Source organism: Tauraco erythrolophus, chromosome 1, assembly GCF_009769465.1.
Source record: "Tauraco erythrolophus isolate bTauEry1 chromosome 1, bTauEry1.pri, whole genome shotgun sequence".
Lineage (NCBI taxonomy): Eukaryota > Metazoa > Chordata > Aves > Musophagiformes > Musophagidae > Tauraco > Tauraco erythrolophus.
In genome coordinates this window covers 111,316,503-111,341,001 of record NC_141465.1, presented here as the reverse complement: position 1 = coordinate 111,341,001, position 24,499 = coordinate 111,316,503, and the positions used below count along the sequence as shown (strand labels likewise).

General features: G+C 43.4%; 1 protein-coding gene across 1 annotated transcript in view; it reads left to right on the top strand.

The window, feature by feature from the left end:
* The first annotated feature begins 9,936 nt into the window (after positions 1-9,936).
* KL (klotho) overlaps positions 9,937-24,499 on the top strand; it is a 57,699-nt gene continuing 43,136 nt past the window's right edge. Inside the window, exon 1 of the mRNA XM_086612946.1 lies at positions 9,937-10,692. Coding sequence (XP_086469072.1) covers positions 9,937-10,692 — 756 coding nt within the window. The remainder of the gene's footprint in view (positions 10,693-24,499) is intronic.

The window sequence follows — 24,499 nt, the reverse complement described above, 5'->3', positions numbered from 1 at the left end:
GCATGGCTTGAAGACAGTAAACCAGGCAGAGACTTTGCCACCAAGCCGAGCCTGTCAGCATTTTTAAGAGACAAGAGCAGTGCTGCAATCTCTGGAGACTGGATCCACTGACCTCAAGGTCTTACTGTGCTGACTGCCCCGACAGCTGTGAGACGGGTCTGGAGGATGCCCTTAGCCTTGGGAAGCATGGGAAATATTGCTGAGCTTTTTTCAGAGATACCTGCCACACTTTGAAAAATCACAATTTTCCTGCTTTCATTTGTGATCCTCTGGAAACTGCTGCTGACCTGCTGAAATAATAATAGCAAACGTGCTAAGACAAGTCTCTCACACTGCAGGCGTTGATACTGTGACCTTACAGCACGTCTGCTGTAAGGGAACATCCAAAAAAGCCATTGCATACAGAAAGGAAACTCTCAGGAGGCAATGGAGAAAAGGCATGAAAAATTACTGGATGTATTTAGTAGATCATCTTCCTCAAAATTTTCAGCTTTTTAAGTTAAAGCCTGTTTTGAACTGAAGATAGAAATAATAAAGAGAAATGGACACAGATCCCTTCCTTTCAAGGAACCTCTCTTTGTCAGCTGGAAGTTGGGCCTACAGGAATTTAAATGCTAAGTTAATTAAAAAAACAACAAAATTAACTTCTCTTCATATCTATGACTAAGCTACAGAACTCGGGAAGAAAAGTGCTATATCAGCCTTTGTGACCATAAATTGCCCAAACGAACACCTGCTCTGACAGCATGACCCAAAATGTGTCGCTCACTCAATAGCTACCCCTTGGTACCTAACAGAGAAAGGAGTCCAGTAGATATTGTTTCTGCCTCGCTTCCCTTGCAGAGTCCTTCCCTTGTTTCAGCCAAGAGGAGGAATTGCTTGACGATGCCTGACTGTAGTACCTTTTTTTAAAAAATATCTAATAGATTTAAAACTCACTTAGTGCTGTCTCCTATGAAGCATGTTTCATAGTGCCAGGGGTCTGCTTTTCTCTCTGTGGGAGGGACTGCCTCACTGTGTATGTATGAAAGATTTTTTGCTACAAAGAAAGTTTTCTGAAATCTTTTAAAAATTAAGTTTAGATGAAGAATACATGGACCATGCTGGTAAGAGGTTACATTCTTCCAGCAATGAATGCATTTGAATGTTGTTACATGTACTCCAAAGCATTTTTTTCAAGCTGAATTTTTGCATGGCTTATGTTCTGGGCACATAGAAAAGAGCACTGTAAATCAAAGATTTACACTTGGAAAATGCTTACTTTAGATGCTTGTACTAAACAGTAGATAACCTTCCTACGGGCCTGACAATTTTAGAGAATTAGTCTGCTTAATTGTCTTACATATAGCTCAAATATACATACATCAAAGCTTAATTGATGCCTCCTTCAGCCATGATATGGGACTTTCCTTACAGCCATTGAGTGGATATACCAAACACTTGTTTTCTTAGAATCCCACAAATATGAAGATTTTCTGAAGTTACCTGCTGGACGAAGAGAACTAAACCACTGATGTACCAACAAGTGTTGCCTAATCACTGTGGCATTTTTGTTACCCCTCCATTCAGCTACCTGCATTATAATTGCGGCACAGCTCCTTCTTCCTTATTATGTTGCTCATCCTCCTTTGACTTCCAGCAGATATGACGCTGTAGGGGGAATCAGGATGACTGGTGAAAATCTCATCACTGACCTTGAGAAAACTCAAAATAGTCTCATAAACACTTAATGTCACAGAACTGAAGTCGGTGGTGGCACATATGGCTTCCTGATTTGCCCCTGATGTTTTGATCTAAAGAAGAGGTTGTAAGTCCATCACTTAAAGAAGGCAATAAACATAAAACATGTAAAAGTCTGGCTTCTGCTCAGGAAGAAGTTTTAAGATCCTGATTTATATGTTAACAAATATTATCCTGTCTCTAATTCCACCCCAAGGAAGAGAAGAGCATCTCATTGTTCAAAAGATTAAATCTCCTGTGATTTCAGATGTGGATAAAGTGAGGCCTTATATAAATTATGGTAGTAGATGTATGATGTATAAGAATGTTATTAATGGTGTTAAGATAAAAATTCCTATCAGAGTACTAGGAGAGTGAGATTCATTTTGACATTCAGGCACCTAAATGTCTTGAGCAAGAGCTGGATGATGTAGAACCCACAGAGGTCCAACTGTAGCAGACTGAGTAACCGAAGAGGTGAACAGCCACTAGCATCAGGACTTTCATCCTTACACATGACATTAGGTACCATTCTGAATATATGAGGATATCCTGCTTGATTTCCAACTGCCATTACAGGAGAATGTAGATCTCCCACATTTGGTTGCTCGTAGTTAGGTAGATGATGGTGTCATTTGACCACATTGTGTCATGCCATAGAGTTACCATGTTGTCTACCCAAAGCTGATAGATATAACACAGGAGACGTGTGTTGTTTTGGAATATTAAGTGGAAGACAGGTGGGGTACCTAGCCAAAAGTCTTGTCAACTATATGTGGGCAGCTGAAATGAGCCCTCTGTGCTGTATTGGCATGCCCCATGCAGATGTGCCAGACACCATGGACTGCTGGAGATGGAACCAGACACACAGGTTTGGGCAGGTGAATCTCTCCTTGGTGCTTACCTTAGGGTGAGTGGAATCACTCTCTGGGCTGCATGTATTACATTGGTTAGATGTCCTTGAACTGTCATGGGCTCAATTAATTTACCTAAATATAGGCATCTACTGAGATGCCCTGGGGCCCCTAAGACATTGAGGTGGAATTTCCAGGTAGGACACAAGATCAGTAACTTCTGAAGTCGGAACCAGAGGTCTGACAGCTACTGAATTTGTTTCTCAGCTTACATCTAGAAACCTGTAAGTAGACAACTACATTCAGGTGCCTTAATTCAAAGCTAAGTCCCATTCTTAGTTCACCAGCTTTGTTAATTGTGGAAGGCTACAATCCAGATAATTTTTGCAGGGGTCTGCCTTTTGCTCTCATAACTCTTGATATTTGAGGGATTACTGACTCCAAGCACTGCAGGAACCAACTACAGCTCCCCCGAGGTGTTCTTGACATCCCCCAGCCCAGCTCCAGAGCTGTTTCAATGGCCCAGCTTGCTTATCCTTGCCCAGCCCCACAGCTCAACTGAACATGGGAACTCTCACAGAGATTTCTTTGCTCAGAAATGGTAGATGTGTATGGTAGACACAGCACAACGTTGCACTGTGAAAACACAGCAGTGATTTCAGCAATCTGAATCCATAGAATCCAAGTTCTCTTTACACACATTAAATGAGTCCTTCACAGGTTCTATCAAGCATCCTTTTATTAGCCACCATATTCTACTCTGCCTCTGCTATGCATTATCTAATTGGCTAATTGTTTTTTCTATAAGGTAAACTTCCAGTCATTACCAGCAATGTGTGTTTACTTTAGGCTATATATCTTTATGTGCCATATTTGGATGTTTTCTGGTCTGCACGTCATCCTCCCCACATGACATGTATTCTGTGTAGGCTTCTTAGTTCTTTGATAGAATACAAACATCCCAGGTGTTAATCTATTATCTCACCGCCTACCAGACAGTCTCAAGCTTCTCAATACTTAGCTGCCCAGCTCCAAGTTTTAAATTTCATAACTGTAAGCCTTCATAGAAGTGCTTTAGTCTCTGCTTCTGGACCACATACAGGACCTAGCAAGAACCTGCAAACATTCCTCCAGCCTTTCCATGGAGCCAGATCACTTGGATTGCTGTTGCTTTTAGAAACCTACAGGCTGGTGACTGCCACTTTGCAGTGTGATACGTAAACAGCTATTTCTTCAAACAGTGTTCAAAAATCACAGGAAAAGTACAGAAAAAAAAAACCACTAGAAAATAACCCAAAACTTACTATGAAAATTATCTGACTTTTAGTTTTTGAAGTAGTGCACCAATTCTTCTGGAGAGCAGCTGTGAAAAAATGCTTAATGCAAAATGTTTTGAATACTGTGAATACATCTATGCTTTCATGTCTCAGAGGTGAAATTCATGGCAATAATCCTCAAGTTTTTTTTCTTTTATTAGAAAGGTCTGCTTTTCCAGACCGGACTGTTGCAATATACTCTATCTTGAACTAATCTGCTTCAACTCGTCAATCACATTTGAAGAGGTAGACTCTAAACTGCGCATACTTACTGTTTTGGTAATAAATATCTTGACTTCCCAATGGTTTTGAGCCAATCTTGGAAACACAGGAGTAAAGCCTTGCTAGAATATCTGGGAATAGCTCCCAAGTATGTTTACGTGGATATGAAGTAGCACTAAAAGACTAAATGGCCTCTGAGTTGACTATAAATCAGATTTCAGTACAACACACTTCACACAGTACAGAGACCGAGTTTTTGCTATTCAGTCAAAATTGATTTTGTATAATGTAATAGTTGTGTTTATTAAAGAGCATCATATGTCTGTAGCCCTGAAAAACGTTTATGCGTTTGCAGCCGGTGTTGCATATACATTTAGTAACGCAGCAGCATAGTGCAATATAATTTAAATGACTAGTTTACAAAGTTTCAACTCAGTTCAGTTTAAAATGATATACCTCTTATCTGCAGAAGAGTCATTTAGGCAGAAAATCTTAAAAAGAATTAACATACTACAATAGTTCTTAAAACCATTCCTCTACTTCTTGGTGAGCCAGTCTTTGCCTTGCAGTAAAGGAGACCAATATTGGCACGAGCTGAAATATCTCAATTGAGGCGTCATTCAACTGCTTACTGAAATACAGATTTAGCAAGCACTAACTTGTCCTGCTGTATGATTTTAGCAGGAGTAATTCTTAACAATTTGCCTATGGAAAGTGATCTAAAGATATGATGATAGAAGTAATTTGCAGGATGTTCTTCCCTGACTGAATTTAATGCATAAAAAATTCAACTTTCACGTACATAAAACTGAGCATTGCATTTTCATTCTTTAATAGTAGTGCTTTCTATTTCTTCATTTAAGCCCCTGTGGATCTTTCTTTTCATAGAAGATGTCACATTTTGCCAGAGGTTTTAAAATAGTAAGAATTTGAAGAAGAAGGGAAATGCTTCAGCTGTGCCTGAACTAAAGAGATAGGATTAGTGTATACAAAAAGTCACTGTACATGTCTCTAGAGTGCTGTCAGCTCTAGTCTGAGCCACAGGATTCAAGCTTTCCAGCCATCCTGTGGAGACTGAATGAAATCGGTTTCAAAATGATAACAGTGCGTCACAAATAGAAATTAAAATAGAAGCGAGAACAGTGAAATTATGTTTTTGTTCCTTTTTCTACTGCATCAGAGACCACAAACTGGGATTTTCACCTCTTAGGGTTGACATCCAGTCTATCCAGATCCCATCCAACTTGTTAAATCTGTTTCACCCCTGTGAGTGATCCAGTCCCTCTGTTTTCCAGGATTTCCTACCCTAAAAGTGCCAGAACTCTTTAGGCAACTCCCTGTTTGGTCTGTTACTTTCCTGGACGTCCACATTCATCGGTTCACACAGGCTCAGCAGACTCTGGGAAGATGGGCCTACTTCTTCAACCTCTGCAATCAGGGTTCAGTTCCTGCCTAAAACAGAATAGTAGCCTGTGGCTCATGAGCTACACCGCTGGAGTTGGTAAGGAGCGCTCTTCTGTCCTCTCTCCAACACCTCTGATTCTTCTCCCTCAGCTCTGGACTCTTCTTGCCAGACAAACCCCTGTCCCCTGCCCAGGACAGGAAGAGTGAGGCTGCATCCACCTCTTCACCATTTCCCTTCTCCCTTCTGTCTTTGCTCATCCCTTCTTCCACCAATTCAGAAGGCACTTTTGAAGACAAGGAGACCACCTATGAACTCTTGTCTCATCACCTGTATAATGGGGAGGTCTTTGTGGCCTCCCAGGAGTAAGAGACAGCATTTCCAAGATGCCATTTCCAATGAAATGGCATTCCAAGATGGGGTTTCACCTTTCTTCCCATCTCCATCACCTTCTGTGATTCAGGATTTGAAATGGGTTTACTGGTTTCCCTGCAGGAGGGTTTGCAAGATTGGGAAGGCTTTGCAGACCCTTCCCGTACAAGGAAGCATCCAGACACCACATGTCCTCTCCTAGGTCACAATGAGATTGCCATCCCTGCCCCATGTGAATAAAATATCAATTTCTAGGCTTCCCAAAGTAAGAAAGGCCAAAGGATCTGGAATTCCACTTTTCCTACAAGAGGATGTTCAGGATTAGCCCACTTCTCGGAGACACAGTTACAAAAGGGTAAAGAGAAAGCGACTGGAGTTTAGGTTTCTAACTTCCCACCTCACACTAGATCCTACCACAGAACAAAGGAGAACAATTCAGAGTCCTTTACGGGATAAAAAGAATTTGTCACATTTGAAACAGGAGATGACTAGAGTCTCCAGGATTCAAAAAAAAATCTTTTAAGCATTTCACCCTTTCCAACTACAAAAAAGTGGAGATGAGAATGATTTGGTACTTAGGGCTAGATAGAGGAGGATTTGACATCTTCCCAAGCATTCTTCAGCACTACACTAAGTCATTATACCAGCAGGCGTATTTTGGACCTGACAACATCGTGTTTCTAATTTCAAGACAGCCAGATACTGGTTGTCTTTAAAGTCATTCTGAACGTACAGTGAATGCACATAACAAGTGTGATCAAGAGAGAAGGAAGGAATAGGTATGGAAGGCTGCATTTTTTCAAGAAAATTGGACTTGCAACTTCTTCCCTGAGAAAATTGAGGAAGAGCTTATTTGCCTGGTCGACTGTGATGTTCTGGCAGGGATGAAGAAGGTAAACCTAGAATGCTGCTGCACAGCTTTCCACTGAGAACAGCTAATCATCAGCAAGTGGAAGTAAAATCTGGCAGTTTAGCAGTTTGCATTTAACAGACAGAATAAAGAAGTAGTATCGTTATGCAGTGACGGAAGCAGTAGAGAAAACGCTCCAGTCTAATTCAGGTGGGTTTTTTTTAAGCAGTGTCCCCAACTGGTAGCGAGTACTTTGGTGCCTTGAGATGAAATACTGAGAGTGTAAATCTATTACACAAGGCTATTTTCAAGTGACTATATGCTTGTATATGGCTGGAAATACGCTTGTGGACAGAGAAGGGGCATTAAAACAGAAGATGGCAGTTTTAGGCACTGAGACCACTTGTTCTACCACAGTGAGGAGCACAGATGTTATCAGCATAAGGCTGATAGCTCTTCTTTGGAGATTTTTAAATGAGGAAGGGGTTTGCTGCATTGAAGCCAGTGCACGATGTGACCTCAAGGAAAGCTGTTAAATGAATCTAAAACAGTAATAGAGTTACTTTACCTAAAATTAGGTATCCCAGAAGATTCAGCCTCTTTGGGGTAGAAACAGAAATACTCAATCAGAACACTGTTGAATTTGACTGCATGTGTAGCTAGCAAAGAAAATCTCAGCATATCCTGAATGAAAATTATACTGATATTTACAGTATCCATTATATATATTATTAAAAGTTGAACATTCAGTAATCACCAATACAGAGAGGCTGAAAGATAAATCTTGATCTGCCAACCTGAGGCAGAGTTGGAAGTGTGCTTGGTCAGCAATACAGACGCAGTGGAGCCATGCTTTGGACTCAAGGAGCAGTGAAGGAGGCCTGGATGCCTGCAAGTGTTTGGCTGACCTTTCTGCATGGTTAATATTGCACAGAGTTTGTTAGACTGTATGTTAGGAAAAAAACATATATTGGCACAGAGCAGTGGGCAGGTTTTTCTTTCCTTTGGCTGTTGAGAGGCTCTGGAAAAAACAAGATCCTAATGAAGGAGTTCTAGTTAAGTGTCTACTTGTAGGTGCTCCCTAAGTGCAAATAGGATTGATCTAGGTTTTAGTTAATAATTAGCAAATGAAAGAAAACGTACCAAAATATATTTTAAAATCTCTTGTGTCCCCTGATAGCCAAAGATTTTTTTTTTCCTTAAATGTCAGCAATGGATGTGGCATCACTAACACCCTGTTTTATGCTAAGGTATTTCTGAGACATGTCTCTACATCCCGATTTTCAAAACACTTAGGCAGCGAGCTCCAGTGAAGGCATTACACTTCCACTGAAATCAGGTCAGGGCTGAACAGGAGCCTGGCTCTTCACTCCTTGACGGGGACGACTGCAGCAATGCCACTGAGCACTTAACAACTAATCTCCAGCTTCTGCAAGTAACTACCAGGTGATGCTAAGACATTTTTCCTGTTGCCGTAGCTCCCTTGCTGAAGCTCAAGTTGTCATTTACTTAGACTGCAATGGAATTTCAGCAGCTTGTCAGACTGTATAGCAAACTCTTGGCAGCTGATGACCAGCCCTGGTTCTGGGACTGTCATCCCCCTACTCCCGCCCCAAAAACTTCCTCCCTTAAGGAAAGGGTGGCCATGGTCCCCTGGGCTGTTCAGAGCTTCACCCCTCTAACACAGGAATTAGTTCATTGCCACCAATGGAAGACTAACTACAATCCTGTCCGTTACATCTGTCATTTCTGCTTTAAAAACAGCGCAAAACAACACCCGAAACGGAACTGAATCAGTGCAGAAAAAGTGGAAGCTGGAAGTTCTAGAAACAGGCACAGCAAAAGCCCTGCCTGCACTTGAGCGGTGCGAGACCCCATCCTGTGCAGTAGAGGAAATCTTCAGCCGATCACAATTGGCATTTAAATCCATTGCCTCATTATTAGCAATTACCTGTAATTTTCCCCTGAGGGCGCTTATTTTCTAAAAATAAAATGAAATTATCTGAATGCCTTCATTCTGTAGTTAAACAACAACTTTATCTCCTGGGAACATCTCCCTGTCCTTAACAGCCTGTCTAGTAGGTGCGTTTTGTTTGCAGAAATCCCAACGCATTTTAGAGTCCGCACACCTGAAGCCCAGGTTTTTTGCGACGTGTTGAGCCAGTTCTCCCTGTGCAGCCCTTGTCAAATCGTTTTGTCCGAAGCAGACGAGAACCGCAGCCTGAGACCTGCCTTTAAAGAGAGGTCCATGGATCACGCCCACACGATCGGTTAAAAAGTGTAACTCAGTAATCAAACATAGCTCCATTTTTCCCCCCCGCCCCGAGATCCATGAGGCATTTCTAATTGGAACTTGTTTTGCATGTGGTAAACAATGAAATACACCAACCTCCTACTCTAGAAAAGTGTTTTTACTGGGAGATGACAGTCCACGAATTACTGGGGCGTGGGGGTGTGGGGATGTGTGTGAGCATATGTTGTGCTTGGACAACGAGTTTGTCTTTAATTACTGTCGCATGAGAGACCGCAGACGCGAAATCTCTTGCCAAGGTAGCACAAGAGAAATACTGCGTGAAGAAAAAATAATTTTCATTTCCTCGCCTTTCCCCCCCCCGCCACGGGATTCGCTCCCTCTCTCCGGCCCCACCGCAGGGGCCGCTGCCGCCGACCCCGGGCTCCCCGACGGCGACGCTGCGCGGTGGGGGCGTGAAGGGGGCTACGCGCAGCTCCCCACAGCGGACGGATCCGGCCGTCGAGTCCTTCCGTGGACTCCTTCGTTTCGGGGAAAGGGTGCAGGGCAGCGGCGAGGGTCCCGCCTCCGATGGGGGGCACCGGCGCTGCGGCGAGGTGCGGACGCCCGTCAAACGGGGACCTCCTTCTTAAGGGGCCGGAGGTGTGTGTGTGTGTTTGTGCCAGGCGACCCCAAAGGGGTCACACGATCCACCGCTCTCCCGAGGAGCCCCCGCCCCGCTGCCGCCCTCTCCCCCCCGCCCGCGCCGTCTCACCCCCTGGATCTCGCCCCCGGAGGCAGCTCTCCCCGAGGGAGCCGGGCAGGAAGGATGCAGACGGCAGCTCCGAGGTAATTATTAATAGCCGTGCCCACTGGGGGGCGGGCGGGGGGGAGAAGGGGTGAGGTGAGATAAAAGGGGGCGGCGGGGGGCTGGGAGGAGGGAACCGCTGTCGCGGAGCCCCGCCGGGAGCATGAGACCCGCCGCGCCGCTGCCGCCGCTGCTGCTGCCGCCGCTGCTGCTGCTGGGGCGGCCGCTGCTCGGGGCGCCGGGGAAGGGCGCGGGCACTTGGTCCCGCTTCGCCCGGCTGCCCTACCCGCAGGACCAGCTCTTCCTCCACGACACTTTCCCCGACGGCTTCCTCTGGGGGGCGGGCAGCGCCGCCTACCAGACGGAGGGCGGCTGGCGCCAGGGCGGCAAAGGCGCCTCGGTCTGGGACACCTTCGCCCACCGCCCGGCCACGCCGCCGGGGTCCGCCCCGCCGGGGCCGGCGGGCGGCGACGTGGCCAGCGACAGCTACAACAACCTCTTCCGCGACGCCGAGGGGCTGCGGCGCCTGGGGGTCTCCCACTACCGCTTCTCGCTGTCCTGGGCGCGGCTGCTGCCCAACGGCACGGCGCCGCTCAACCCCGCCGGGCTGGCGCACTACCGGCGGCTGCTGGGCCGCCTGCGGGAGCTGGGCGTCGAGCCCGTCGTCACCCTCTACCACTGGGACCTGCCGCAGGGCCTGCAGGACGCCTTCGGCGGCTGGGCGAGCCCCGTCCTGCCCCAGCTCTTCCGCGACTACGCCGAGCTCTGCTTCCGGCATTTCGGCGGGCAGGTGCGCTACTGGCTGACCATGGACAACCCCTACGTGGTGGCCTGGCACGGCTACGGCACGGGGCGGCTGCCGCCCGGCGTACGGGGAGGCCCGCGCCTCGGCTACCGGGCGGCTCACCACCTGCTCCAGGTAAATGGCGGGTGGTGGGAAGAGGCCCCCGACGGCTCCTCGGCCCCCGGGTCATGCCAAGGGGAAGGGTGCGGAGGCTGCCCTCAGCCCGCCTTGTTGGTGGACCCATTCCCTGGTCGGCTGCTGGAGCGGAAACAGCATCAACGTGCCTGATGGCGCGGGCTGCCGATTTAGGGGCTAACGGCAGCGAGACTCATAGGTGGGAGGCAGGAACTTTGTGTCTGGTTACTTCGAGGTAGTGGAAACACCCTGAGTTAAAGCGCTCCCTGTATTCTACAGGAATGTTCAATCCTGCCCAGTGCTTGCGAATGCCGTTCTGGGTGGGTGCGTTGATGCATTCAGCTGTGCCAGTCCAACACTGGCTTCCTAAAGTTACTGTGGAAGTGCTTAGTAAGACTGTAAAGAGAGTTAATGCGTTCGATAGAAAAAGTCTTACTGAATTAATGGAGATGGTAGAGGTGGCTGAAATGTCATACTGAGGGATTTTATTGACACAGGGTGGGTTTTTTGGCAATGTGAACACTTTATGGGAAAAATGACCCTCTGCTTCCAAGCTAGGCTAGTAAGTGGCATAAGTACTTTGCTGTACGGAAAGATATACCGTATATCTTTATATGTTGTGATTGTAATGTTTGCTGGAAGCAAACGTGGTGGATTCTCAGGGAGAATTAAGCAAAAGTGTGTACAAATCCTTTCAGTGACAGGGGAAAGGATCCAGCCTGTCTAACTGGAATGGTGTGATCTGTTGTACCTTAACACGTGTACAAACTCTGCTAATGCCCTTTGGCCCGGTGTACACTTACCGGCAGGAGTTACATCCTAATGAGTATCATATATGGGATGAGAACACAGAGAAAACATCTGACGTCTTATTCAACCTTTTTTTCCCTTTCCTGTATTACGTTTGCATTGCTTAGTGCTACGAATAAGTCAAGAGAAAATATAGGTAAAAATTCAGATTAAATTCCTAGTCCCGAAACCTTTGAACTCCTCATTTAGTACCTTAGGATGTACTTGACCATGTTTCACACTGTGATTGTACAGTTCACTGAACTAAGTGAGTCTGCTTGTGGGTAAAGTTATTCCTAAATTTCAGCACTTGCAGAATTAGCACCAAATTTTGCAGCAAAGCTTCATCACCTGTCAATGACTGTTACACTTTTCATACAGTCACTGAATAGTTGGTGGTGAGTTATTTTCTATACTTTGCATAGTTACTGTGAAGACGGTGGGGCTGCGCACAAGGGGATGAGGTGCTGGCTCGGTGCCCGTGGTGCAGGACCCAGGGTACAGAAGCTCCATTTCTCTGCCTTCCTACAGATGCCATGCAAAACAATTCATTAAAGCTGTGAATTTGAGCACTCAGGTTGTCAGACCTTGGAATCCTTCAACTCCAAGGATCCTTAGATTTCATAGATATCATAGATTTCTAGGTTGGAAAAGACCTTAGAGATCATCAAGTCCAACCATCCCTAATCCCCATTAAACCATATCCCCAAGTAGATCATCCACCCTATTCTTAAACACATCCAGGGATGGGGACTCAACCACCTCCCTGGGCAGCCTATTCCAGTGGCTGACAACCGTTTCAGAGAAGAAATACTTCCTAACATCCAACCTGAATGTCCCCTGACTAAGCTTATACCCATTTCCTCTTGGTCTGTCACCCAACACTAATGTAAAGAGCCCTTCCCCTACCTTCCCACCATCTTTTCTCAAGTATTTGTAGGCTGTAATCAGGTCTCCCCTCAGCCTCCTCTTCTGCAGGCTAAACAGCCCCAACTCCCTCAGCCGCTCCTCATAAGTTTTATTTTCCAGCCCCTTGACCAGTTTAGTGGCCCTTCTTTGGACCCGCTCCAGGAGCTCAATATCTCACTTAAAGCGAGGGGCCCAAAACTGGACACAATATTCCAGGTGCGGCCTCACCAGTGCCGAGTACAGGGGCAGGATCACTTCCCTGCTCCTGCTGGTCACACTATTCTTGATACACGCCAGTATCCCATTGGCCATTTTGGCCACCTGGGCACACTGCTGGCTCATATCAAGCCGGTAGTCAACCAACACCCCCAGGTCCTTCTCCGCCAGGCAGCTCTCCAGCCGCTCTTCCCCGAGCCTATAGCGATGCTTTGGGTTTTTATACCCCAAGTGAAGGACTCTGCACTTGGCCTTATTAAAGCTCATGCCATTGACCTCTTAGCTCACTGAGGTGGAGTTTTAATGTTGATGATACTTTTCTTTTTTTTTTTTTTTTCCCTAAAGCCCCTCCTTTGCTGTGCAAAATGGGCAGTTAATGAGTCAGTTCGTATTCTGTGTGGTTCTCCCCTCTGCCCTTTGTTGAATTTGTTGCTTCAGACCTGAATTAATACCAGGCTCTGAGAAGAGACAAATAAAGACGAACATCTCTTTTGTCCTTGGCTTTTACATAGCGCTGTCTGTCTTGAGTATTTATATCCCGCATCACAGTGGTAACTGAGTCCCTCATAATCTCAAGCATATACTTGTTTTCATAAAAGCCCTATGGAGAAGGAAGGTGTTTTTTTATTTAACAAATGAGAAACTAAGGCACAGACTTGCGTATGCCATGTAAAAAGTATAATTAAACTAGGAAAGTCTACCAATTCTTGGTTTAGTAACAGAACCTCAGGATTAGTTTTGTCCTAGTGATTGTCGTTCAGGGTTTTCACAATTAGTGGACGTTTCTTTTTACACAGCCATGTAAGGCAGCAAGATGTCATTTTTTCCACATTTAATGAATGAGGAACTGAAACACAGATGCAATGAAGAGTGAAAGTGTCCACTGTTAGTATCCTCTTCCTGGCATGTGATCTTTGTAGAATATTGGTCAGTCATATTACACTTTCAGCTCTTCTACAAGTCAGATCCCAAAATCTCAAGTCACCTACAGAGAATATAAGGGACGTGCAGTTTATGCCGAAGAGCTCCCAGCCCTGACTCCTCCACGCTGGAGTCTTTAGAGATAGAGCCTGACTCTTCAGGACAGAGAAGTGAACGGCTTTGACACTGAGATCCTCCTTTTCCTTCTTACATCTCCATAGTTTATTGATATTAGACCTTTCGACTTGTGCAAGCAATGAAGTAGGAAGCTACAGAGTATGGCTTCTTTCACTACACAGCCTGGTAGCCACAGAGAAAGTCTATGTAGTCATGTAATGAAAGATTAAGTTATACTGCATATGGTGGGGAGTGACTTAACATTTCCACATGCAAATTAAATTCTTCTCTTACATAATTCTTGAGTGATTGACTTTGCAAGTTGAATAATGTTCTTTAATGTGTGTCTGTAGGTTGCATGTAAATTTTGTAGGTGGGTTTGGTCAGTTGTTCTGAGGAGCACATGCAGCCTTGATTTGGATGAGAAGGCTGTACAGTGGTACCGCTTCATCACAGAACCTGGAGGATATGTGCAGCACCAGACAGTGCTTCTGGGAGACGCAGTCCTCACAGCCCCACCAGAAAAGATGTGCTTGTGTCATCTCACGCAAAAACACGCCTTTCAGCTGCTTAACCTTTTGCTGCTTATGTCTTACGTCATTGCCCAAAAGGTCTGGTCCCAGGTTTCTTCCTAATCCTTTTTCCTTCTTGGTGACATTATTGTAGCTTTTCTTTTTTTTTTTTTTTCCCCCCAGGGAAATTGAGCTTGCAGAACATGTTTGTTTTTCTAAAAGATAAAATGTGTTGTCATAAATGTTTGGTTCTTAGCAAATGAGCAGACTAACTCTTAATATGCATGTTTTCTGACTTTTTTTTCCTTATTTAAAATGTGCAGTTTTAAGCATCTTCTTTCTGCATTTATTCAAACCAAAGACTCTCATAAGTGGAAAACTTAATAGCTAGTGAAAGCTGATGTCCACTAATTTATTTTACTGGATGCTAATGACATTAAAAGACTAAATCATTTCCTTTAAGTTCTTTAAAATTCAACAGATATAAATGTGGATTTTGAGCTCTGTCTTTCTGAGTGAGTTATTTATTATCTGAATAAATAATCAAATAAGAGTTTGATTCAATTCAGGTTGTTCAGTTCAGGGCTGGTGAAAACAGGGCAATGAGGTCTGATCTGAATAATGATGTTTAAATTTAGCTTGAATGGATTTATCCTATTGTACTGAGTTTTTTAATTACCTTTTGTTTTTCTGAACTTCCACAAGTGAGTCATAACAGATGCTAACTGGACAGAGTAAGAGACGCTTTTTATAAGGAGGAAATAAAAATAGTTTAAAAAAACTTGTCAGAAAAAACATTTTATGGATGTGTCCTTGGCTTGTTATTGAGGGATGTTGATCAGTATTCGGTGAAAACTTCACCCTTTTATGGTATTTCCACTGACACTTGTCTCTTTTGATATGTCTAAGCCCTTCAAACATGGGAAGAAATGGAGGAAGCTGTACACGTTTATTCACAAAATAAATTGAATGTCTCAAGTATAGTTCATAAAAGTTGGCATTCTCTCGAGTCAACAGTCAGAAAATGTAATGCCAGCGATCTGTCGTATGTATGATGCATCTCTTTCTCCAGAGGGGAGTTGAGAGGGGTCATTGTATTATGTTCTGGTTTTTGCAAATGCATTTTTTCATTACTAGTTCACAGTATATTGTCTGAGTCGATTATACTTGGATTTACTCAATATAGACAGCATTTGCAGAAACAGAAGAACACATTGTTCCCCTGAAGAAGTGAGTGGAATTGCTGCCTGGAAACCAGTCACGTAGCAACAGACTGATTTCCCTTCCAAAACGATTTCCAAAACAAAAGGTAAGTACTCTTTTGTTGACCTTCAGTGCTAAACCTAATAAAGTATCAGTAATTCCAGCATAGGAGAATGATCTTTTCTCAGTGCATATTTTTTCTTTCCAAGTTCAGACAGCCTTCAAACTTTCACTCTGTGCAAATGGAGTGATTTTGGCTTTTTGTGAAAGTAACATGGCTCATCATAGTTGTGAAGGCATACAGAATTTTTAGGAAAAAATAATTAATAATTAGTAAGTAATGGTATTTTTTTTTTTTCCTATTCTTGCTTTCTTAAGACGATTCAAAGGAGGACAAAGAAGAAGTTGGTTCTGTTTCTGGTTTCGAGTATCAGCTGGATAGTATATATTTGTAAAGAATTTGTTGCAGTAGTGATTATTCTAATCACTAATCATTTGAATCAGGTATCTTTTAAATGTCAGAGATGACAAGTGCAGTCAAACCATAGGGCGAATTCGAATCTGATACTGCAGTTTTCTGTGCCAGTAGCTGCGGATGGTTATACTATCTTCACAAATTATATTAGAAGCTATGGTGTACCTTTCTCAAACTTTAATCTTTAAAAGAAAAAAATAAATTGAGTTTTACTTTAAAACGCCATCAACAGAGGAGTTTGGATTTCAAGGATACGCATTTTATTAAAATTAGCTCCAAAGATAGAATATGGAGCTTTCCCCTTGCCATTTCCCCCTGTATTTGTTACAGTTTTCGGAGATCCAAAGTGAAGTGTGTGGAAGGACTCGTGTTACCGTGCATTCTTTTGTATGACGAACTTTTCCAGTTTCCATCTCATCTTGCTTCTAGGGAAAGGTTCCAGTACTTAAGGTAGTTGATGGACATAATTCCTACTTCTGCTTAAGGATATCATTGGGACCTGGAAAATCATAGAATGGCTTGGGTTGGAAGGGACCTTAAAGATCATCTGGTTCCAACCCCTCTGCCATGGACAGGGACACCTTCCAGTAGATCAGGTTGGTCAAAGCCTCATCCAACCTGGCCTTGAACACTTCCAGGGATGAGACATCCATAGCTTCCCTGGACAACCTGTGCCAGTGCCTCATCACCCTCAGACAGAAGAATTTCTTCCGTAAAGCGAATTGAAATCTACCCTCTTCCAGTTTAAAGCCATTTCCCCTTGGTTTTTTTTTTCAAAATGAAAGGTATATTTTAATTTATGATAGTTCACCATTGTTTAGTCCCTGCCTTTCCCTTTTGATCGAAGGCAAGGAGCTCTTAAGAGCTTTTCCCATGACAAGTCAAGTAGAAACCTCCATTCAGTAACCGTCAGCAAGTGAAAGTGCAGAGAGAGTCTTTTCTGTTGAAAGTGTCATCTTCTGTGAGGAAGAAATGCTCTGTGATGTAAGAAAATTGCTTCACTCATTGTATGTCCACCTTCTAGGTGGTCAAATGCTGATCTCTCTTGCTTTCACAGAAGTCAAATCAGAATGGGACTCTCTCAGTTTCTTGGGCAATTACCTTAGCTTTGTTCCTCGCATTTATTGACTCTGAGTAACAGCATCTCTTTCCCAGGAACATCTCCTTCCCCTTTCTTGGGGAACAAACATTTTTTCTGCTGTTTTTCAGTATTTCTTCAACTGGACGAAAGCAGTGAATATGTCTGTACAGCTGGTAGTACTGTTGGCAAGCAGCGACCGTTAGGACAGTGAAGAGAGAGCAGTGCGGGGTGTGGGCATTTGGAGATGTTGCATTTCAACTGTTTTTGGTGGCTGTGATACATACCTTTCGTACGTTAGGAGGAACAGGAAAGAATGACACATGCATGTGGATGCTCTGTAGTTTGCTTAGCTCCAGTTTGTGGTGTCTTGTGGTTTGCAGTCAGTAGCTGGCAGAGTTTGAGGGCTGTTTGCTAATCCTTGCAACTGAGGGTGTGATTTGTCTGTTTGGTTGTTGCTGATGAGCAGTTAAACTGCTGAACTTAATCTGAAGGTGCAAGGCTGATCTTGGCAAAGTTTTAAAAAAAACAAGAAGCCAGCAATCAAAGTAGCCTGCTTGTAGAGACTTGCCAGTAAAGAAATGTACACAAGGAGATTTTCTTCTTCCTTTCCATGACAGTAAAAATAAGGAAGAAGAAATAATCGAGAAGTACTTCTGAAGAAGTAGGGGAGTTGACCTCCACATACAATGATGACAGGTTGTAGAAATTATAGGATGTATGTTATTTATTTTAAGTACTAAATAAAAACTACTCATGCTTGAACATTTGCCTGCCCAAGCTTGAAGAAAAGTGTCTCAGGTAAAATTGTGGGTGCTGATTTTAGATTAAATCTGAGAATATGATGGAACAGAAGAATAAGGTTGTGGAAAACATGTCAGGATGTTTAGGAAATTACTGAAATGAAGACTGGACAGATCTCTGAGGGAGAAGGTGACCTCTGGAATATGACCATGAATGAAACATGAACGAAGAGACTGGCTTCTGGAATAAGAACTGAACTAACAGCACTTGAGAGAAAATGTGCCAGCAGAAGGGGAAGGCGAGTTGTCAAGAAGGGAGGGTAACACAAGCACAAGAGGAGAAAGGGATATTGGCTGTAGCAAGGAACTGGAGCCTTCAGGATGAGTATGAGACAAAAGATACCAAGGAAGGGGAAGAATTAAATTAACACCAGTGCTCTCAATAAGTACTCCTGGGTATAAATATCAAGTATAGGAAGAAAATTTTAGAGTTAAAGGACAATATGTGCGCACACAAAAAAGGATAAAAATTCAGTATCAGTAAAATTAGATTGGCTGCTATATTAGAAGTCATCGATAGCCCTTGGAGGAAAGAGTTTCTGGAATGGCTTTTCAGTGTTAACGGTAGGAACAAAAATTTTATTTTAAAGAGCAGCTTTAGAAAAGAGACTCTTGATGCTTTTGGTGGCAGTGGAGGTGGCAGGACTTGTAAACCTGTATTCTTCCTCTTTGCTTGCAAATTTGTGGCAGAATGATACCTAGCATAATTTAAACTCTGAGAACGTAGCTCAATAGAAAGAAAAATGAAATACAATCTGTATTACCAGTAAACAGTTTGTTGAGGGTATTAGTGACAGCAACTTCTGGCTTGCTGCGACAGCTTCAACACTACTCTGAGAGCACAAAACACTCCTAAGAAGCCTGGCCTGTTAAGTTTGTGGTGTATCTCCCTGGAGAATTGGCAGGGAGGGTACTTATAGATGCACACTGGAGTGAGACAAAGCAATTGAAGAATCTCTGGATTTGAACACATTGAAGTGTATTTGCGTTGCTTCATTTTAATGTGTATTTAGTCTGAAAAGAGAGAGCGTTCTTTGTTATGGAAAACTGCAAAAGTTTAAAGTTTAGCTTTGTTTTGATTCTGAAAAAAAACCCATATGCTAAATTCTCCCAGTTACTGAAATCTTTTACAGATGCTGCTTACAACAGCTGGTGTAGGAACCAAGGGACTGGGACCACGGGTGGTTCCAGGGCCACCGGGCAGACAGGGCTCTGTGACTTCTGCGTGATGGGATGCACAGGGCCTTTTGCACATCTCAGGATCTGCCCAGCCTGGGATGCTGAAAGGTGGGGAGTGCTGCAAGCCACCCTGCGACATGCTCTTCAGCAAGAGGGTGAGCTGATGGCAGCCATGCACATTTCCAGTGGACTGTCACTCTAGTCTGCATGTTACAATTTTGTTACTTGCACTTTGGGTCTAAGGATAATGGTTGAGCTTTGACTTCGGTTTTAGTGAGTTTAGCACATCTCTGAAGACAGCTGTATGGTTTAAAATTGGCCAGGAGAGATTATACTATGGAAATGCCTTGTTATTTTGTGAGTCCAAAAGTCAACCCAGGAATCCTTTTGTAGGTTAATCAGTTTAATGCCCTTACTAAAGGCTAGAAAATGTAGGCACCACTGGGATTATATTTTACAGGCTATTTTCTTTACAGTTAGGAAGACAGTAGCATCCGTTTGTTTTGATCCTGTTTCTAGAAAAGACATCAAATGGTCAGGTGGGGAGAGAGGACAGACTTGTAGTTGTTGGTCACACATTCTAATAAGAGTTCACTGATTTTCCAGTGCCTTTTCTCAGTCAGCTTTTTTCTTGTTCTTTTGTATATGTAGTACCTCCTCTGGGCCAGTTGTTTTTCAAAGCTGAGGGCAAAGTTTACTCAATTTGTTTATTTAACTTTCAGCATTTTAAGAAATAATCTTATTTTTGCTGCAGGCAAACGTTTAATGTAGTTATTGATTAATTATTCTAACTGTGGTTCCTTAACTCAAATATATATTGAGATGGTAGAATTATGCAGCATTTATTTTCCTTTGAGAAAGTAGGTTGGGAATATATTGCATTGTCAGGCTGAGTGATTATTTTTTTTTGTTTTGTGTTTCATAAGTAATAACATTTTGCTTCAAAATCAGTTCAATAATTTGGACCTCAGGTTTGAAATGAAAGTTCAACTGGCTCCTGACTGTATAGTGATGACATGTTCTTCGTAATACCCGTTTCATTCTTCATTCCTTTTCCTGTCATAGTACAATGCTAACTTGGGTACAAGCAGTGTTTGCAGAGAGAAGGGCCACCACAACAGAGTGGCCATTGGCTGTTAACATGTTCCATCAGGAGGCAAAATCCAGGCTAGAAAGAGTCATAATGAAACATGAGGTGATAGAAAAGAGGAGTTTTAGGAAAATGGACAATGCATGAGGAGCTAGTGAGATGTGGGGGTGACTGGCTGTGAGTGGGAATGCAGGAGCTGGGTTTATGAGACAATATTGCATTTTTGTGTGTATGTTTAGCATTGAAAATTAAACATGACATGAAATGAGATGGCCTGGAGTCTCCCAAAGATAAGTTGTTCTCCTATTAATTTTTCTTTAAAAATGTCATATGATTTTTTTTGAGGAAGCTGGCTGGTGATTTAATGAAATCACAAACCATGCTTCACAGTGATGGTGCCTAATTCCAAGTCTGTCTTGGTTTATGGTTCCACTTGCTGTCCTCACATTACCACCAGCACTGGGAATGGGACACAGTGAGCAGCCTACAAAAGAAAGAAGGAAAGATGCTACAGTAGGGCTGGGTTTCTCAGAGGAGCTGAAGAAAAACAAGTGAGAATTGAATTTTCCTTAAGCTTTTTTGAGAATCCTGTCGCTTTCAAGCAGTTGAGTAAATTGACAAGATGAACAGATGTGTTCCTCTTAACTGGAAGAAAATGTGCATTCCCATATTCAAGTAGCACCTCTGTCATGTGAAGTGTAGGACCTTGGAGGTGCACTGAAGGAGCTCTTGAACTCAGTTGATCATGCTGCTTTCCTCTCCAGCCATGAACATGCCTCTTGTTTTGAATGAGAAGGCAATATTGGGGTATACCAAGCAGGGCAAGGAGCAGAGCTGTGGGAATATGATTCAGCTGCAGTTTTGTGTTGTAATAATATGCTTGGTAGTACAAAAAAATCCCTCTTTTTCTTCTTCATAGTTAGCTGTGATTACTACCCCCCCTTGTCGTATCAGCTGGCTTTTTCTCAGATTCTAATACCTCCTGTTTTCACGAAGGAATATAATGTAATCAGAGCAAGTCAGCAACATCTAGAATCTGTGAAACTGGATTTTGCCAATTCATTGAAATTGAAATACTTGAGAGAGAGACTGCAATCTCCCAGAAAAAGTTCAGAACTAGGAGAAATAAAAATCAGTCTTTTTATTTTTACTTAATTCTTGGTTTTCCATTTTGACGTGATATTGAAAAATTCCATTTTGATATAGTGAGTCAGTCAGTCATTTTGCACACTGCCTTCTGTATTCTTTCATTGGATGAGTGCCTGCTGCTTCAAATTGGGTCAGTTTACCCTTGTGAAATTGCTGTATAACCTGCTGCAATATGTGACTTCTTGAAGCTGCAAATTGATGCCTTTTAGTCTTTGATGAAAGAAATAAAATAGTCTGAGGGCTGTCAGGACAGAATTCTTGCACCCTAATGGTTACTCTGTGTCTCGTATTTGTAGCTGGGCTGCTTGTGTCACTTCTGTGAGAAACTGTAATTATCCAGTCATTTATCCCGGTCCTCTTTCCCATTTCTGGTAAAAAGAAAAGTGGTACTTGAAGGAGGTGGTTGCTTAAAAGTGGGGGGATTTCTAATAAGAGCAGCATCAAATTGGCACAGTCATTCTGAGTCTGGATGTTAGAACCTGCAAACTGTGGTGCAGAGCAGCTCAGAAACAGCGCTTTTCCGTAGCCCAGCTTATGGTAATGAATAGAGACCACTTCAAAATGGGCTGGTGGTGAAATGGTTATAGAATTGGCTTTGTAATGCTGAGCCATGAAAGGCAAGAACCCTGAGCTACACGGGTCAGATCCCACTTTGCCCAAGTTGGACCCTTCTGGAGAGGAATGTTTCCTGTATAATTGGTAATCTGGAATAGGTTTATAGAAGCTGGAGAAGGTGAGCATAGGTATGAATGAGATATTGGTGCTGGCCTGTGGGATCTGGTTTTGGGGGCTCTGAACTGGTGGTCAGGAAGGAATTTATATTGTCAAGGAACAGTGAAGTTCCTCGTTGGGCCTCTTTTTTCCCTCTGTGCTGTGGAAGGTGGCCAGGTTCATTAAGACATTTTAGCTAAATAATTTGCTTTCTGTTGCAAGAGTTTAGGATTCTGATAAGAATCTTTGTTATTTTTTGGTTTATTCCTGTGGCCCATTGTGATGTTTGGAGCGTTTGGGTGTTTTTTCTTGTGTTAAAGATCTTGGGATTTGTTTTGTGACTCACAATGCCGTGAACATGGGAAAAAGGGGACATACAGTGGATATTACTGTGTAATGTTTGGGGCTAAAAGCTTGCTACACTATTGGAGGCAACTACACCTGATAATCTATGTATCTGCTTTCCATTTTTTGCTGAGGGACTGTTCATTTTGTGGGAGTGCTTCTGGAGCAATATTTTAAGGAATGAAGCAAGTATGGAAGAGTGAACTTCAAAGAGTGAGTAATTGAGAAGGATCAAACATACATCGGAGCAGCATATTCTCAATGTGGCAATGGACCTGGAGGGTCTGGAAACAGACTTGTGGGGCACAAGCATTTCGTAGACCCAAGACCACGTAGAAATGCCTACTGAGTTATTTAAACATCTAGGGGAAAAAGTTATATTGGAAGTACACAAGACAAGGGAGTCAATTGGTATGTCAAATCCATAGAGTAATTTACCAAACTAAACAGGTAACTATCAGAGAACAAGGCTGCCTGTGACATGAACATTGACATTGATCCTGAGAGAAACATTAGCAGTGACAGCTGCCCAAAAAATTGCCAGACAGACTCAGCTTTTCTGTTACATCACTGATTGTGTAATAAAACAATTTCAGATTTTTGAGCAGCTGGTGCAAGCAGTTGAATATTTTTCTCTGAAGCACTTTATTCTGGAACTGCTTCAATGACACTGAGATGGATTGGACAGCCTGACCCATTGCAGTGATTCTTATATTCTACTATTACTCTTCTACAAGTGTAAGAAAACATTACTTCCTCAGTCCCCACATTGTGTTTCTGGTAAGATTAATTATCGACCCCACCACTGAATAACTCACTATTGTTTTGTGCAGTAACTGTACATAGGTTTGGGAAGCACCAGCCCAAAGCCTCAGTTTTGTGTCTCAAAATCTTTAAAGGCTAAAATATGTCCAGAAGACAGATAGGCTGTAGGTGTCATTCTGGAGTGTGTCCAATGAAACCGCTGCAGTTCTGCACTAGTGGAATGACACTGCTGATGTAAATGCTGAAAAGCAATGTAGATTGTTGGACCTGTGGGAAAATAACTGAAATTGGAGGGGAATGAGAGAATATTGTCCCCCGAAGTTCAGCTTACATCTCTGTAATATCAGAGCAGCTCTGAGCTGAGACACAGTTGCTGCTCCCAGGATCAAACAAGGCCTACGTAATACCCTTGAAATGGGGAGTAGAGGGGTACGGAGGTATCACGGCTAATCCCTGTTATCAGGGATAAGGGATGCCTGGTGAAGATAACCATGTAATTGCCATCAAGGAAGATGAATCACAACTGCTGCCTCAGCAGTGATGGTGAAATCGTGTCCTTTAGCTACTAAATCACACCCCCACCTCGAAGGCTACCCGCCTCTGAGCTGCGACCTCCCCTCACGAGACAAATTTACACCAATCCTAATAAAAGGTATGTATGACTAGAGTCACTCGAGCTCCACCTAAAAGAAATGAAAAAGTTATAAAATGGCAAAGGACAAAGGGGATGTTAGGGAGAAGCCCCTCCATCGAAACGTCTGGTATCAGTCGTCGGGCTGAACCTCTCTTCTCCCCCCCCCACAGGGACGCCTGTTGGGTAAGAGCTCTGTGTTATGCGCACTTAGTTACTAACACCTTGCTAGCTATCGAGTATTATCACTGATCAGTAATAGTTCTATATTATCACTGCAGTATTTTAATTAAAGTTGTTTTTGTAGTCAGTCACTATCACCAGCTGTCTTTGAGTCTATATCCTGTCACAAATAAAATTATATATATAAGTTTCCAGAAACTTTTGCCCTTATTATTATACGGAGGTTGGGCCATAGTACTACTGCTGTTGACCTATAGGGGGGCAAATCACCCTCCAACTAACTGTGGCTGCCGAGGGAGGGCGGAGGAGTCGAACCCAGGGGCCTTGTCGCATTTAGGAAAACCGGTATACTAACCAAAGTTATTTTTTATAAGGAGTTTGGGCCATAGTACTGCTGCTGTTGACCTATAGGTGGGCAGTGGAACAGGTTGCCCAGAGAAGTTGTGGATGCCCCATCCCGGGAAGTGTTCAAGGCCAGGTTGGATGAGGCTTTGGGCAACCTGGTGTAGTGGAGGGTTTCCCTGCCCATGGCAGGGGGGTTGGAACTAGATGATCTTTAAGGTCCCTTCCAACCCAAACCATTCTATGATTCTATGAATCACCCTCTGACTAACTGTGGCTGCCAAGGGAGGGCAGGAGGAGTCAGACCCAAGGGTCTTGTGGCATTTGGGGAAGCCGGTATACTAGCCAAAGTTGTCTGCTCGTCTATTGGTGTTGAGTCCCACGCTCTG